The sequence below is a fragment of the Plecotus auritus genome, assembly GCF_963455305.1.
Source record: "Plecotus auritus genome assembly, chromosome: 11".
In the NCBI taxonomy this organism is placed as follows: domain Eukaryota; kingdom Metazoa; phylum Chordata; class Mammalia; order Chiroptera; family Vespertilionidae; genus Plecotus; species Plecotus auritus.
The window spans coordinates 39,255,353-39,271,935 of record NC_137777.1 but is presented as its reverse complement, the minus strand read 5'-3'; the positions used below and the strand labels follow the sequence as shown (position 1 = coordinate 39,271,935).

The window sequence follows — 16,583 nt, the reverse complement described above, 5'->3', positions numbered from 1 at the left end:
GGCTTGAAATTCTCAGTGGTCTGTGGAGGAGCTATCCTCTTTTTCTAAAGAAAGAAGGTAAAGCAATAGCCAGCTCAGATGACATTTCTCTTCTCTGTCTCTTAGTGTATCCTGTAGTGACATCACATGAAGAGAGTTGCAGTCCTTGCCTGTCTCTTCCCTAGAGGCTCCACCCATGGTGAACATTTTCCTGGCCTTCCAGAGCATCCCAACCACAGTTAGATTCTTAACATATTTGCCTTAATAAATCTAAATAAGGCTTTATTATTTTTTAACTCCTGAAACAGTTTCCTAACTAGTTTTTCCATGTTTGCCCATTCCCTGTGTTTCCTACTCTGTCATTTTCCCCATGCTGCCAGAGTGAGCTGTCCTAGCTATCCATCAGACAGGTCACTTTTCCTTTCTACTGTGGAAAATATTTAGCTGCTCTCGCTGGCAATGGCTTTCATCCTTGGCTATTCATTAGAATCAAGTAAAAAGCTTTTAAATAAATACTGATGACTGGGGTCCGCCTCAAGCCAGCTGCATCTTAATCCCAGAGAGGCTTAAGCATCTGTGATTCGGATGAGTGACCTGTGTTAAAGACCACAGAATGCCATATGTACTTTTTCCTATCCCAGTTCATGCCCACTTCTCTGTCCCATCAACTGCCACCTCCTAACATACTCTGTGTGCTCCAGTAATAAATACCACGTGTCTTTTGTTCTCATCCTCATGTACACTCTGCCCATCCAGACTTCCATACTGGCTTCATGCTGTTGCTCCCACTAAGACCCTCGTATTTGCCTTTGTTGCTCGATTGACTTCATCTCATCGTTAGGGAACCAGCTGAGGCATTATCTTTTCTGTGGATCCTTCTTTGACTTCCCACCCACCCCACAACTCATGTTCTTCCAAGTCCAGATCCCCAGATGGGTTCACAACTGCTCTTTTGTGCTCCCATAAGAACCTAGCTTATAAATGTCATCCTCACTGCCCATTACCACACTTTATTTAAATCATCTGTTCATCTGTATGTTCCCCCGCACTAGACTGATGCGCTGGAGAGTGAGGATCTGGCCTCTATGACCAGAATGTCAGAGACTGCTAGTCAGGGACACCCAGAGGCCATGGCATGACGTAGGGCCAAAGCCATCTCTCTATAGAGGTGATGACTGCATAGAGAATCTGACAAATATTTCTAGAACCCCCTTTCCCATGAGTTTTTCAAGCCCTACCATTGAAATGACTCTGGATCTTTGTTAAAAAATGCAAAAGAGGCAAAATGAGTAATGGCAGCCCAGATGAGTGCTAACAGATTCTGATTTCACATATAACACTTGAAACAAGAGATAGAAAAACAATCTAGAAGAATTTCCTAATTTGTTCTAGTTGTTTACTGACTTTGACCTCTGTCTTTGGAGTTGACAAAGAAGAGAGAGCAAAGGTTGTAGAGTGTGTGTCTGTGTGTGTGTCCTGCCTAGTTGGCACAGACAAAGATTCTGTCCTTGGGAACACTCTAGCCTGGCTTTTCTGAGCCCTCTTCTTGACCAGACCTGAAACTTGGCCTATAAAAACCACAGATTCTCAGTACAGATAATTCCATCCACCACAACACACTGTCACATTAAAAGACTTGAACAAACACTTACATAGTTTTTAACAACTCAAGGCAGCATCCCTAGGAGATGACTTCTGCCCTCTTTAGTTCCTGTCTGGGAAAGCTCAGGGCTGCCATAAGGAATTCCTGATTGTTTCAGTCAACACCTGAAGACAGACCCCGTTTCCCAGTCTCTGTGGGAGGATAGAAGTAAAACTTTGATAATAAGCAACAGTGGGCGAACTCAGATGAGTTTCACATGGAACAACCCCCTTTTAAATTTCCATTACCCAACTCTGTTCAAGCCAAAGAAATTCCCCATTCCTACTCCCCTACTCACCCTTCAGAATATCCAGTCACTTCTGCATAAATCAAAGTTGAGTTCAGTTCATGCTGGGCCCTCTTCCCTATTGCAATAGTTTAACACTGATTAAAATATATATTGCCACTTTAATTAGTGTCTGGCTTTGTTTGTCTTTGGTAGAATTTAAATATATATATATATATACTTGATATCCTGATAGATCTGATTCCTGAGGTTGATGTAGCACTTAGTAGGGTGACTGTCCCCAGAAACAGGTCAGTGGACAAGAGAATGACAAAAACTGACCTAGTGATGGTTGGAGGAAAGTGTGGTTCAGATGAAGGCATTAGGGATAACACATTTTAAAGAAACACTATTATGAATACGACAAATATTTGGATCCTCAGTTAAACATTTTTGAAGAAATTGTCTCCATGGTAAGGATGTTTAAATAGAGAACTGGCCTGGTCCTGTAAACTTACTCTCTTGTGTTTTCTCTGTTCTGCTAAATATACTGTTTTCTAAGCCTTTAATTTGTTTCTACCTATTAATTACAACTTTTATGAAAATTAGCCTCATGAGTTTCTATGCTCAAGAAAATGTTAATGTAAGAAAATGTATTATTTGACTTAGGAATATAACTTCATTCATACAATAGGAACTTCTTTGTTTATTCTTTAGCCATGTTCTGGCCTTTAACATTTGTTTCTTTGACAGTTATACAGGCAGTTTTATCATTTAATCATATGCCTTAAAGGTCCAGAAAGAAAACTTAGGTTAAGACAATTAAAACAGTTGAGATGCCCAATAAATTACTTAGATCCATTCACTTTGCATCAATGCATAACACATTTCAAAAGCAAGCATATATCAACTTTAAAATGGATAGTCTTAGTTGGGTTCAATAACTGCATAAATGGTCAAACAGTTTTCATTGCATATGCGTTGGGGCATGCATTTCATTCCTTATTGATCTGCTTTATTGAATTAACATATCAATTATGTGTTTTGCAAGGAGCAGGGACAATAATTGCAGAAAGAATCAGTGGTGGAGAATGCACCTCACTCTGCACAGAACATATAGGGCAGGTCATGACACTGAACAACAGCTAACTCCCAGAGATACCTAAGTGGCACATCCTGGCACATGTGGGTAAGTATAATGTTTATTAATCTAAAAAATGAGAAAATATTATAAAAATATAAGAAATAGAAAATCCTAGACAAGTTAAAATACAGAAAAAATTTAAGGAAAGTCTTTTGAATCAGGCAATATTTAGTGTATCAAATAGTAACCTTAACAGCTAGATATAAAGTAATCTAAACCCAGGGCACCAACCATGTCCAAAGGCAGCAGGCATGCTGACCACCCCAGAAGACTTTGCCAGGGTTAGTGTTCTCCGATTACTGACTTAGGCACCCCCCCTGGTAACAAGAGTACTTGTTTGTTATTGATATTATAAAAATAACCATTCTTTAAATGATTATACATAGTAAATAAAATTAGAACTATACATAAGGATTTGAATAATTTCAATTTCCTTAAGGACCACTTGCAATCTCTGCCTGTTTCACAGACCTGTAGGAGAGAAACAAAACAAAACAAAATGTGCTTAATGACATGTCTATAGTGTAGCATATTTAAAAAAGATGTGTCAACTTTATCCATTCATCTACTGATGAACAGTTAGGTTGTTTTCTGTCTTGGCTATTATAAATAATGCTGCAATGAACATGGCTTTTTGAGACCATTTTGTATGTAACCATTTATTTAGACAGCATTGTGCATATGTAAATATATAACTGTGTGTGTCTATGTGTCATATACAACAAAACTAAATTATATTTAATACACTGTGTTGTGACTCACATTTTATGCAAAAATATAAAAATGTTTTCCATATTAGAATATACTAGTATATAGATATAGGTAGGTAGATCTATCCAGTTATGTATATGTATATACCCAGTTAATATATGTCTCATCCATATTCCATTATGTAGATTGCTATACATTTTTAATAAATCCTCTTTTGTCGATCATTAGATGATTTTTAAATTTTTACATGTTTTCTATATTTTATTATAAAACAGTTCTCATGTTTTATTATAAAACATGTGCAATGAACATAATAATATTCTGATAACTACACAGTGCTGCATTGCACAAACAGTTTTTTAGGTGATTTATTAATATGGAATTATTGGGTCAGTGAGCAATCAGAGCAGAACAAACCTGAATGAGCTGCCAGAGTAGGTAGTATACTTCTCATTTCATGTAGAAGCTGGGTGACCATTTGGTAGGGGTTGTGCAGAGAAACGACCAGCATGACATTGGGAGAGACGTAGCTGGTTCTCAATTCTTTCTAATTTTGAAATGCTGTGACTCTGAGTGCTAAGAACAAACTCAACCTTTGCTTCTCTCTGTGACATACCTGAGAGAATATACTGTGAACTGCTCATGTTTATATATTCACTTCATAGGCTAGCCTCATGTCCATGGATCTGAAATTTTTCTGAGATGTTGTGTCTCCGGGATATATTTAATGGTGCTATAGAGTCGGGGGACTGCACAGTGGGGGAATATGTTTTCATCTCACATATATTTAAAAGTGACTTTCCTGCCAAGAAGAAGAGTTCAAATTCCCTTTCTACCTCCCCAGTGAGTACAGGTTCAGTGAGGAGCCAGAGAGCCACCCAACATCACAGAAAGAGGGAAACCTTGTGCAGAGTACTGGGAGGAAAATCTTTTTTTCTCGTTACAGGTCATGGACACTATTTTAGAAAAGCTGACCTTTGAGCAGTTGTAGGACAGTACCCATGATCACCCGACATTAATAGTAAGTGCCCTGAGCAAACATACCAGAGTAGACCAGAGTAGGACAGGAAGAGCACGGAACACAAAGAAGAAGGTCAGTAGAACCTGCACGATGGAAGAGAGAGAGAGAGATAACACGCTGCACCAGAAAACATCTGTTAAACACAATCCCCCTGGTTTAACCAACTTCTAGTGAAAATGAAGTGAAATGAATAGTAAAGTTACATTTATACTATACAGTGAGCTGCAATTACATACGTTAACTGTTTGATAGTGAGTATACTTTCACATCATAATTCAGTCATGTCCAATGTAAACTTTTGTTGATTTTTAAATAAAATCCAGCCCAAATGCCCCTCTGAATAGTGTTAGGAATATACATGTCGGTCGCAGGAAGACACTATCTCAATTCAAGTCGTAATGCATAGGTTAGACAGGAAAGCAGTACCCTACAGACTATTACCTTAACACAGCTTCTTCTGGATTGGATATATACATGCCACAGTACTGCGATGCTATAATATTTGTCATTTCATGTTATCATCACAAAGTTATTGAGCTTTACATGAAGTAGTGCATATACATACATATACACTATATCTATAACACTGCATGCTAAATGTAATTCCTCTGAACGCATCCCTAAGGCGGGAGAGCAAACCTAGTGGGAAAAGTTTAAAACCATGAGGAAATGAAGAGGATAAAAGCAGATGAAATAAAGGAATCAGTACACATCAAAGATATTAAAGGGTCTTAAAAGTCCTACAGTTAAAAACACTATTTAACCTGATGTTTATCAAAGTGATTTGATAATAGACTTTTATGTAACTCACTTTTAAAATTCTATAGAGATCTATTGGTAGGTACTGCTTCAACCAAAGGCATATCAATGCAATTGTTGGTTTATATAATATAGCAGTGAAATAGAAAAAGCATAGATTTGTACTCAATAGACCTGAATTCAAATTTTGGCCCCATCCCTTGTTATATACTAGTAGGTGACCTTGAGCCAGTAGCATTGCTCAGGATTCTTCACTGAGGATTATTATCAGGAAAATGCCTTTAGAAGTATCATTAAGTAATGGGCATTTGATGGTTTTACAGTATTCTAATTTAGATAAATAGGAACTACAAAGTACATTCGGAGTGAAGGTGGTCGTGGTGATTGTATATGGAAAGGGTGCTTTATTTAATAAAGCTGGAGAACTTGGTACATTTTTACAAATCTTAAACATGGAAGGATTTTTGAACAAAATAATGATGCATTCACCTTTGGGTGTTGGCAAGAGGCCAGTTGAATTAATGCTCTATATTAGAGGCTCTCAAATTTTAAGGGTATCAGATCAACTGGAGAGCATTTTAAAACACAGATTGCTGTGGGCTCCACTATCAGAGTTTCTGACTTTAGTAAATGTGGGATGGAGGCTAAGGGAATTGCATTTCTTACAAGTTCCTAAGATGTTGCTGGTTTATGGCCCACAGGTTGAATATCAATGTTCTATGTAGCATGGACTTTAGGGTGAAGAATGAAGCCAGCTGTGGCCTGACATACTTGAAGAAAAAGGAGTAGTGAAGTGTGTGGGCACCAAACAAAATCAAAGTGTAGAGAATCTTAAGGGCAGGAGGTTTGGGACAGAGATCCTATATAATAAAGAGCTAATATGCTAATTAGACCGGTTGGCAAAATGACCTTCCAGAATGACCAGTGGGCAGGGCTGTGGGGCCACAAGGCTGTGAGGCAGCCAGGGCCACAAGGTAGCTGGGCTGTGAGGGCTGAGGCAGCCGGGCTGTGAGGGCCGAGCCCCTTGCACGAATTTCGTGCATTGGGCCTCTAGTTAGAATATAATAACCTAAAATTTTAGAGTTGGATGCTATTTCACATTCGACAAAACAAAAACAAAAACAAAACAACAACAACAAAAACAAACAAAAAACATTGTCATAGAAGACCACTACATGTGAGAGAGTCAAGGAATGATAATGGTAGGGCATTGGATAAGTCACCCACTTGATAGTCAAATTTTCCTAATAGGAGTTGTGGTAGAGAGGAAAACAGTAAACCAAGTGTAAGCACTCCACATGAAAGAACAGAAGTGACTGGTAGGATTATAGTGACAAAGAAACTGGACAGCAGGACAAATGGCGTGAACCTAAAAAAAAAAACAAACAAGGAGAATTTCAAGTAGACTGTTTCATGCTTCCTCATGGTGTAAGCACCATGTCAAGACACATGGCAATTGAAAGAAGGATCAACTTCCCTGGGAAAGGCACACAGGGAAGCAGTGTCTTCTAGAAGAACCCATTTCAAATAAGGCAAAGAAAGGCATGGAGAGTGTTATTTGAATAGCAACGAAGGAGAATCGGTTTGCAAATCAAATTCCAGTTGCACAGGGTACAGGGGAAAGTTCTGAGAAATATATCAATGGTGGTAAAGAATACAAACATGAGATGGCTTTATTCTGACAGCGGCAGTAGGGCAAGACGGAGTGGGCCAGGGTAACAGGGATAAAAAACAGAAGTAACTGATCTCAAGTTTCTGACCTGAACTTTGGTATAACGTTGTTCTAGTAACAACCTTACATGGCTTCCCTCTGTGAAGTAGGACTAAATATCAGGGGATAGCCCATTATTTCCCATACTTGGGGGAATGCAAGGAATGAAGCAGCTTTTGTGTGGTGGCGGGAGGGAGAACAAGCAAGCAAGCAAGGAGCCATAAATTCTAGAAATAAAGGTAATTTGCTTATGTATAGAACCTTCTTCTTTTCTTCTTGAATGCCATATGTACAGGTTTATTCAGTAAAAACCAGCAACACAAATCACCTGAGGCAATGTGTTTCAAATGCGTGTGTGGGGATTGATGTAAAAGGCTGCATTAAAGCACCATACTCTTTGCAACTCTGAATTACCATTACCACAGAGGAGTAACACAGTGAACATTTGAAGTGTCACTGAACATATCATGTTTGGTTGTGTGTGTACTGATAAAACCACTTACTACATAAGGTTGTCCATGTTTCTAATCATGGCCTTTCTGAGTAATCAGAAGATGGGACTCGGGCTTGGCCCCTTCTCGAGTCACTTCACCAATCTGAACTAAATTTAATCATGCATTCATTCAATCCATCCAGTAAATATTATTTAGTACATAGTGAATATATAAATATTTATTAAATAATAGTGTGCTAAATGCTTACAATGTAAAATATGAATATTACAACAAAATTTTCCCTAATAGGTTAATTTTTGGAATTAAATATGTGGAAGCAATTTATAAATTATAAAGCTTATATAACTAGTGGAAACTTTCTGAAAATTGTTGTGAATGTTAACAAATGGATAATCTTTTTGGTCCTAATATGAAGGAGAAAGTCACGTGGAATTTACATTTCAGAATATAAATAAAAACTCTGTTTTTGGTCTGAAGAATGTTTAATTATACTAAAGTTGATATAGAGTTTTGGGATATTTAGTTAACATTTCATAACAAGTCATTTTGAAGACATTTGGCAGCATGCTTTGAACAGTTGTTCTATTTTAAATAGCTTACTATGGGATTGAAAACATGCTTAATGTAATTACTAAATGCTGTTTATTTTATTCTGTCAAAATTTTATTTTTTATGTTTATCAAATATGCCTCCCTTAATTTTCTAGATGACTTTGCCTGCAGATAATAATTCAGAGCACAGTGTAAATATAACTAAATCAAGTTGAAGTTACATTAAAAGCAGATTTCCTACCCAAATGTATTACTGCTTATTTCTTTACATGTCACTTTTCCTATTTTCATGTTTCATAGTATTTTCTTTATGATACAAACTCTTTCAGTGCTCAGTGAAATAATTCCTCTCTTGATACTATTTATACACACATTTCTCCCACCTTCCCTTTTCATTTGGCTTCTAAAGATGGAATGACATTTCACACTAGAACATAAGACCTTCAATTAAGTTAGAATGTAAATTGCACTTATTAATCATGTACCCTTGGGAAAGGGTATTTAATAAATCTAAGATTGTAAAATCAGAGTACTATCACTCACACATTCATTTGTCACAGGGATAAAAGGAGATACTACAAACATTTAATAAATGTCAGTCCTCTTCCATTTCCTCCTCTTTTAGAGAGCATGTGTTTCTATATAACTTTAAAATGTCAATTACTCATAATAGGTTTTAAAAAGTGGAATTCTGTAATTCTAAATATATCCCCCAAGTTGACTTTGTAGTTTTATTGTATACTAGTGGCCGGATTCATGCACATTGAAAGGAAATTAATTAGAAGAAATATTTTAATATTACTATTCACCCTTTCTCTATAATAGAAGTGTCAGAGATTAAAGAAAATTAGGGAAACTATCTTTGAATTAACTTAGCGGGAGGCCAGTATCAGATGGGGACAAATATCACTCATGCATGAGTCAACGTTTATTTATAAACTAGAAGCCTGGTGCACAGATTCATGCACCGGTGGGGTCCCTTGGCCTGGCATGTGCCCTCTCGCAATCTGGGACCCCTTGGGAGATGTCAGAGAGCTGGTTTTGGCCCAATCCCCATAGGCCAGGCCAAGGTACTTCACCAGTGCACAAATCCATCCCCTGGGCCTCTAGTATGCATATAAGATCTTTGGTTAATCTCTTCCCACCTTTCCCTCTGAGATTCATCAGTCTGTTCCATGTTTCCATGCTTATGCATTGAACGTCTGCCCCCTGGTGGTCAGTGCACATCATAGCTACCAGTCGAATGGCCACTTAGGCATTTATATATATAGATTAGGCTATGGGACAATTTCCCCAATTTATTATTAAATTAATCTCGATTAGAATATATGCTAGTTCTCTCAGTGAGAAAGATTTATTAAGCACAATGTTCTGTGCTTAGAACATTGATTCCCCCCCTTTAGTTTGAGAAAAGTAAGTAAGTGTGAAATAGGAGGAAAAGGGGAATCCTATATAATAAAAGGGTAATATGCAAATTGTCCCCTCGGCTGGGAGTTTGACTGGAGTTCGACCAGGGGGCAGGGCCAGCCCACCAACTGCCTGCGGCCCCTCCCCCCAGCCGCCCTCTCCCCTGATCAGCTTCCCCACACCCATCCAGGGCAGGGCTGGCCCGCCAACCACCTGTGGCTCCTCCCCACTGCTGGCCCAGCCCAATCATCCCCAATTGTGGTGGGCCAGCCGGACCCCACCCATGCACGAATTTGTGCATCAGGCCTCTAGTGAAATAATAAGGAAGGTTGGGATCAATGATGGAGTGGCTACATGTACCTCATTGGTAGGCATAAGACGAACTCACACAGCCTGGAAGAATATGTGAGAGCATTGCATAAGATGATGATACTACCCATGAGTCCACACAAGGAAGAGGTCACTCTTTTTGCCCCAAATTAAGACTATATAATCCTTCTCTCCTCTAGAGTGCCATTGTATACTAGAGGCAACAAGTTGAATGCCATAGCCATAGAATAATTAAGAAAAATGAGCTTGGGCTTTATAAATGAAAAGATAAATTATTACCAGTAAGTAAAAGGTGGAAAGTATTTGGCAGGGAATCTTGGAGGAGAGCATTCTCTTTCATTCTCATGTAGTTAATGTACCTCTGATAGTTAAAATCTGGGAATTGAGCACACATAGATACAGCTGAGCGTGAGTCTTTCTCTGCAATTTACTAGCTTGTGGAGGGAAGAAGCAGGAACTTTGACGAGTCTCCTGATTCCCAGTTTTTCCAACTCTATCAGAGCTTCTAGAAAAAGAAAATTAGCCACACTGACATAATTAAATGTCACATGTATGCTCATAAAAAAGTGAGTCAGTAATAAACTGCAGTGAGAAACTAACAAATGTCTGGCAACAAATTCCATGAAGGAGTGAGAGACTGATGTCCTTATAGGATAGAAGATAAACTAAATATTGTCATTAACATTTGTGCATAAATAGAAACCATTTTACATGTTATATTGCTAAGCCAAAAAGTAAGAGCTTAGAATTAACTAATATTTACCAAGCACATGCTATGTGTCTGACACTATGTTTGGCAAAAATTAAAGCAATAAAAAGTAAATCTTTTATTAGTCTATAAAAACAAAATGCAATAATCTGAAAATGTGTTAATTATGCCTAAATCTGTTGAAATATATTGAAGTGAAAAATTGATAATCCAGTAATGGTTGGGTAAATTATTGAGATAAAGCATCCCACTAAAAACATGAAAAATACATTTAAAAGTATGTGTGAAGGCATCAGAGACCGTTCAAAGCAAAAAAGTATTACTAGTACATGGCAAATATACAAGAGAATAAGAAAATAAACAGAAATTTTGAAAGTGGAATTTGGGACATGCTTCTTTTAAAGGTACCTGCCAGTTACTGAAATAAATTCTGAGGGGCTGACAACCGAAAGAGAGATTGCAAAAAACTCCTAGAATTGGAGCGCCAGTGTTACTGAGGAAGGTGACTCGAATAAACTCCCCAGGTTTGGATTAATACTCTGAAGGGACACTACAGGAAAGGAGTAAGGGCAGCATGGGAATATGGCAGCCCTATAAATGAATAAAGCCCAACTTAAAATCCCAATTTTTTGTTGACTTTCAAATAATCTAGGAATACTTCTTTCAGAAACATAGTAAAATGTTCTCGGATGAAGTTAATATCATGTGAGGCCTCAAATTATCTAATTTTTCATATACAATTTCAATACTTAATAAAAAATAAACAGGCATACATGGTGACAAGACTCTGTGATTAAAACCCAAAATAATAATGGAGAATATTTTGAGTGGTGATAATATGGGTAATTTTTGTTACCTTTCTCTTAGCAAATTTCCAGTATTCAATATGGTATGACTAACTATACATTAAATGCTATACATCAGATCGCTAGACATATTTATCCTATATAACTGCAACTATTTAGCCCTTGACAAATATCTAACCATTTCTCCCATATCCCGGCCCCAGTAACCATCATTCTATTCATTGCGTCTATGTATTTGACTTGTTTAGATTCTACATATAAGTGAAATCACACATTTTTTTTTCTTCTTGTGTCTGGCTTATTTCACTTAGCATAATGTTCTCTAAATTCATCCATGTTGTTGCAAATTACCAGATCTCCTTTTTTTAAAAAATGCATATTAATATTCCATTGTAATATATATATATAATATTTTATTTATCTATTCATCTATTGACAGCTACTTAGGTTGTTTCCATATCCTGGCTATTGTGAATACTGCTCCAATGGGAGCATAGCTCTCTCGTGAGGTGCTAATTTCATATTCTTTGGGTATATACCCGGAGGAGAGATTGTTAGATCACATGGTAGTACTAATTTTAGTTTTTGCAGAACATTCACATTGTTTCTCATAATGGCTTAACAATCAATTTACATTTAAACAACAATGTACAAGGGTTCTCTTTTTTTTCCACATATTCACCAACACTTATCTCTTATCTTTTTTATAATAGACATCCTAAGACATGTGAGGTGATATTTCATTATGGTTTTGATCACTTTTCCCTGATTATTAATGGTGTTGAGTACCATTTCATGTACTTGTTGGCCATTTGTATGTCTTTTTTGGGAAAATGTTTATTAAAGTCTTTGCCCATTTTTTAAACAGGTTTTTTTTTTTCCTATTGAGTTGTATGAGTTTCTTACATATTTTGGATATTAATCCCTTATCAGATACATAGTTTAATAAAAACTAAATAAAATAGGTGGGAAAGAAAAGAAAACTACCACAAAAGACACTGAATAGTCAAATCAGTCTTGAGAATGAAGAACAGATTTGGTGGCATCACACTTCCTGATTTCAAATTATATTACAAAGCTATGGTAATTAAAACAGTATAGTACTGGAATAAAGGTACACACATGGACCAGTGGAACAAAAATAGAGAGCCCAGAAATAAACCCCAAATATATATGGTCAACTAACTTTACACCAGGACACCAAAACTACACAGTGGGGAATGGATAGTGTCATCAATAAATGGTGCTGGGGAAACTGTAAACACATGCAAAAGACTTGCAGCCAGCCAATACATTCTTCTCATTTGTAACGATACTTTCCACTTGATATAAGGCCTCCCTATAAGCTAAACCAATCAAAATTAAAGAATAAACTAGATTTTTCCTTCATTTTGTGTCCATTATTCTATTTTTTTATTTTTAGCCACACCTAGAGCAAAAATAATATTCCAAGACAAACAAAAAGTATTTGGTGCAACTATTAAAAACATGTGCTACTCATTCATACTTTTGATTTTTAAAAATAACAAAAAATTGGACCATGTATCTCCTATTTTTAATTTTAAAGAATTCAACTCCACACGTACTCTAATCCAGCAATTTTCAATATTTTTTCATCTAATTGCACACACAACAAATAAGTATAATTTTGATTCATTTATACCAGAGAGCTATTGTTGTGTTGGCTGTTGTCATTTCTTATTTGACAATCTAAGGGAAAAGAGGTTAGTGCCCCTAAATAGCCAGGTATTTCATGTTATAAAAATTCTTGTGGCACACCATTTGAAAATCACTGCTCGAATCCAAAGAATTTTGCAGTCCAAAATAACAGTTTGGCTGTCTTGTTGTTTAAACATAGGCTTCTCTGACACTTGTTATAAAAATTTCTGACTATTATTGCATGTGGCAAGGGCATTTTAATAAACAAAGAAGGTAGTCTGAAGCATGCAACTTTATGTATTGCTGAGCAACCTGACCCATTTTCCCATTACACTTAATAACAGTTTAGTTTGTGAGATTATGTTAGATATGTCATTAAGTGCTACCCTTTAAATTTTTTCTAAGAGGTAAGAAATCAATTGAACCATTCATAATATCAGAATTTTACCACAGACATGGGAAACATTTCAAAGTAAGAAGGCCACATGAATAATTCAGAGGCATTTGGCCTCTAGAAATTACAAAAAAATTATTTATAACCAAAAAATATCTTCTAAAACCAGTATTAGAAAGAAAAATCGCAATTTGGCATTAGAATGTTTTGCTTCTAACAGATAATTAACACTAGTTATTAACTTACTTTTATATTTATTGATTAAAGGTAAGTCCTTAAATATTTATGATGATAAGTTACCTCACATACAAATGTTGTTATACCTAATTTTGAGGATTTATTGCCTGGTGTCAGTTCAGATGTCCTGAAATTCTCGTGAAGCCTTAGAATTTTCTGAATACTCATAGAAGATTGAATGTGCTGACTACAAAGCTACTGAGTGTGGATTTCAGTGGCTGCATATAATAAATAATATAGACTTTATAGAGATAGATCAGCAAAGTCATTCAACAAAAAAATAGCAACAATAATAAGAACAAACAGCAGCAAGAACAAACTGGGGACAGGAGGGAAGATGGTCCAGTTACTAGAGTTCCCACATTATATTAAATGTCTAGTTTTAAACAAACAAACCAAAAAGTGACATGTTTTATTAATCATATTAAACATGCTAATAAACATGAAAGTGTGGCTCATAAATAGGAAAAAAACATTCAATCGAAACTCTCCAGAGTAAACTCAGATGATGGACTTTACTACACAAAAACTTGTCATCAACTACTATAAGTATAGTCAAAGAATTAAAAGAAATCATGTGAAATAAAATTCTTAAAAAGCATGAGAATGAACTACCAAATGAGACTACCAATTAAAACATACAAATTATTAAGGGGAACAAAATAGACATTCTAGAATTAAAATGAAAAAATTCACTAGAGGGCCTCAACAACAGATTTGAGCTGGCATAAGAAAGGATCAAAGAACTTAAGATAGGTTCATTGAAATACAATCTAAGGAGCTTCTGAGGAATTCTTAAAAAAAAAAAAATGAAGAAATATGAACAGTTCCTCAGAGACCTTTTGGAACACCATCATATAATATACAACATGTGTTAATCGACTGTTTATGCTATCGGTAAGGCTTGTGGTCAACACTAGGCATTCTTTAAGGATCAGCTCTCTCTATATACTAGAGGCCTGATGCACGAATTCATACACAGGTGGGGTCCCTAGGCCTGGCCGGTGAACAGGGCCGATTGGGGCTGTCTCACCCAGTCTGGATCGGGGTCGGGCAGATCAGGGCCGGGCCAATCATGGCCTGACAGCTGGGGGGAAGGATGGGGAGAAGGACTGCAGGAAGTTGGCTGGCTGGGAGGAGGGACTGGCCAGGGGGAGGGACTGCAGGAGGTTGGCTGGCCAGAGGGCTACGGGAGGTTGGCTGGCCACAGGGAGGGATGGGGGAAGGTTGGCCGGTCATGGAAAGTTGGCTGTGGGTGTCTGCCCCCTGGTAGTCAGTGCACATCATAGTGACCAGTCGACCAGTTGCTCCGGTTGTTCCAGTTGTTCGATTGTAATGGTTGCATAAATATATATATATATATATATATTTGCTCATTTAACTAATAATGATAATTTTATATATAATAACAAACTGTTCCTAACATATTTTGATTTTTTTAAATAATCACAAGTTATCACTGATCTAATTATATATTTATAGAAGATTCACATTCTAAATGGACATTTATGTTAGTGTTTTAGAAGAATAATTCCTTCTTGTAAGGTTCTGTACTTGTTCTCAGAAAGTTAGTTTATGGTTCTCTGCAACACAATTATGACATAATTGAATCAAGATCTATATACCTGAAATATAGCTTATCTTTGCATGTTTTCCTAGTCAAGTCTGAATTTTTTTTGCAGACATCTGATGTTATGAAAGGAATAGACCTTCAGTGTAGATTTCCTTTGGCTAAAAGCAATTTGTCAATAAACAGTAGAGTCTACTCACGTTTCTCTTGTTCTGCTTCCACTCCTTCGCTTTCTGTGTCACTTGGCAAGTTCCATGGTTGGTGAGCCACCTGCAATTGCTTTAAGGAATCATCCTGCCAAAGAAAGAAAGTTCATTTCAGATTAGACTCTAGAATAAATTTGTGAATACTAATATGGGTGAACATTTCAGTCTCCATAAATTATATGTCCAATAAACTATAATAAAAATTTCCTTAGAGTTCTAAGTTTAAATTCACTTTCATGTCATAGACATGCCACAAACTCTAAAATCTTTTTAAAATTTGCTTCCCTTTCAATAAGATTTAATGTCTTAATGAGAAAAAATATCTTGACCATGTTCCTTCCTGAATTAACATTTTTGTGGAAATGTTGGCACTTATTCTTAGAAACATAATAATAAAATATCTATACTAATAATAGAGGAATATGCAAATTAACTGGGACACTGTAACGGCATGAGTGAACAGCAGGGACCTGAGCTGCATGGCGCCTGGCCAGGGCTAGGGACCTCAGGTCATACCCCCTGCCCAGTGGGGCTTGACGGGGGACCTCAGGCTGTGCCTCCGTCCAGCAGGGCTTGACAGGGGTACCTCAAACTGCACCCCCCACCCCGGCACTGGGAGACCTGAGGCTGCGCTCCCCGCCCGGAGGGGCTTGACGGGGGTGGGGCCAGCCGGGTCTGGGTCTGACCCAATGGGGATGGGGCTGGCCGGGGCTGGGTCTCCTGCATTTTCAAAGCGTGCGTGGGTGGTGGGTGGGGACTTGACTCTACATCTCATGGTGCGCCACAGACTCTGACAGGAGGGAGATTTTCATATACATTTTACTAATTTTCTTTCATCTCTGACACTTCTATTATAGAGAAAGAGCAAATAGCAATATTAAAATATTTTCTGTAATTAATTCCCTTTTAATGTGTACAAATTTCATGCACTGGGCCACTAGTTCAATATAAAATTGCACAAATAGTAACTCTTTGTCATCAAGGCTTCAAGTTCCCTCTAATGAGAATAAAGTTTAGTAGGATATATAGAACATTCTCAACTTCACCCTTCAGTACTAAGTCACTA

At 37.1% G+C, this 16,583-nt stretch overlaps 1 protein-coding gene across 1 annotated transcript in view; it reads right to left on the bottom strand.

The window, feature by feature from the left end:
- Positions 1-2,534: 2,534 nt before the first annotated feature.
- The window catches only part of LOC308236758 (uncharacterized protein C8orf34), a 266,754-nt gene continuing 252,705 nt past the window's right edge, over positions 2,535-16,583 (bottom strand). Inside the window, exons 12-14 of the mRNA XM_080646746.1 lie at positions 15,512-15,605; positions 4,747-4,806; positions 2,535-3,462 (exon numbers count right to left, since the gene is read on the bottom strand). Coding sequence (XP_080502872.1) covers positions 3,455-3,462; positions 4,747-4,806; positions 15,512-15,605 — 162 coding nt within the window. The 3' untranslated portion in view covers positions 2,535-3,454. The remainder of the gene's footprint in view (positions 3,463-4,746; positions 4,807-15,511; positions 15,606-16,583) is intronic.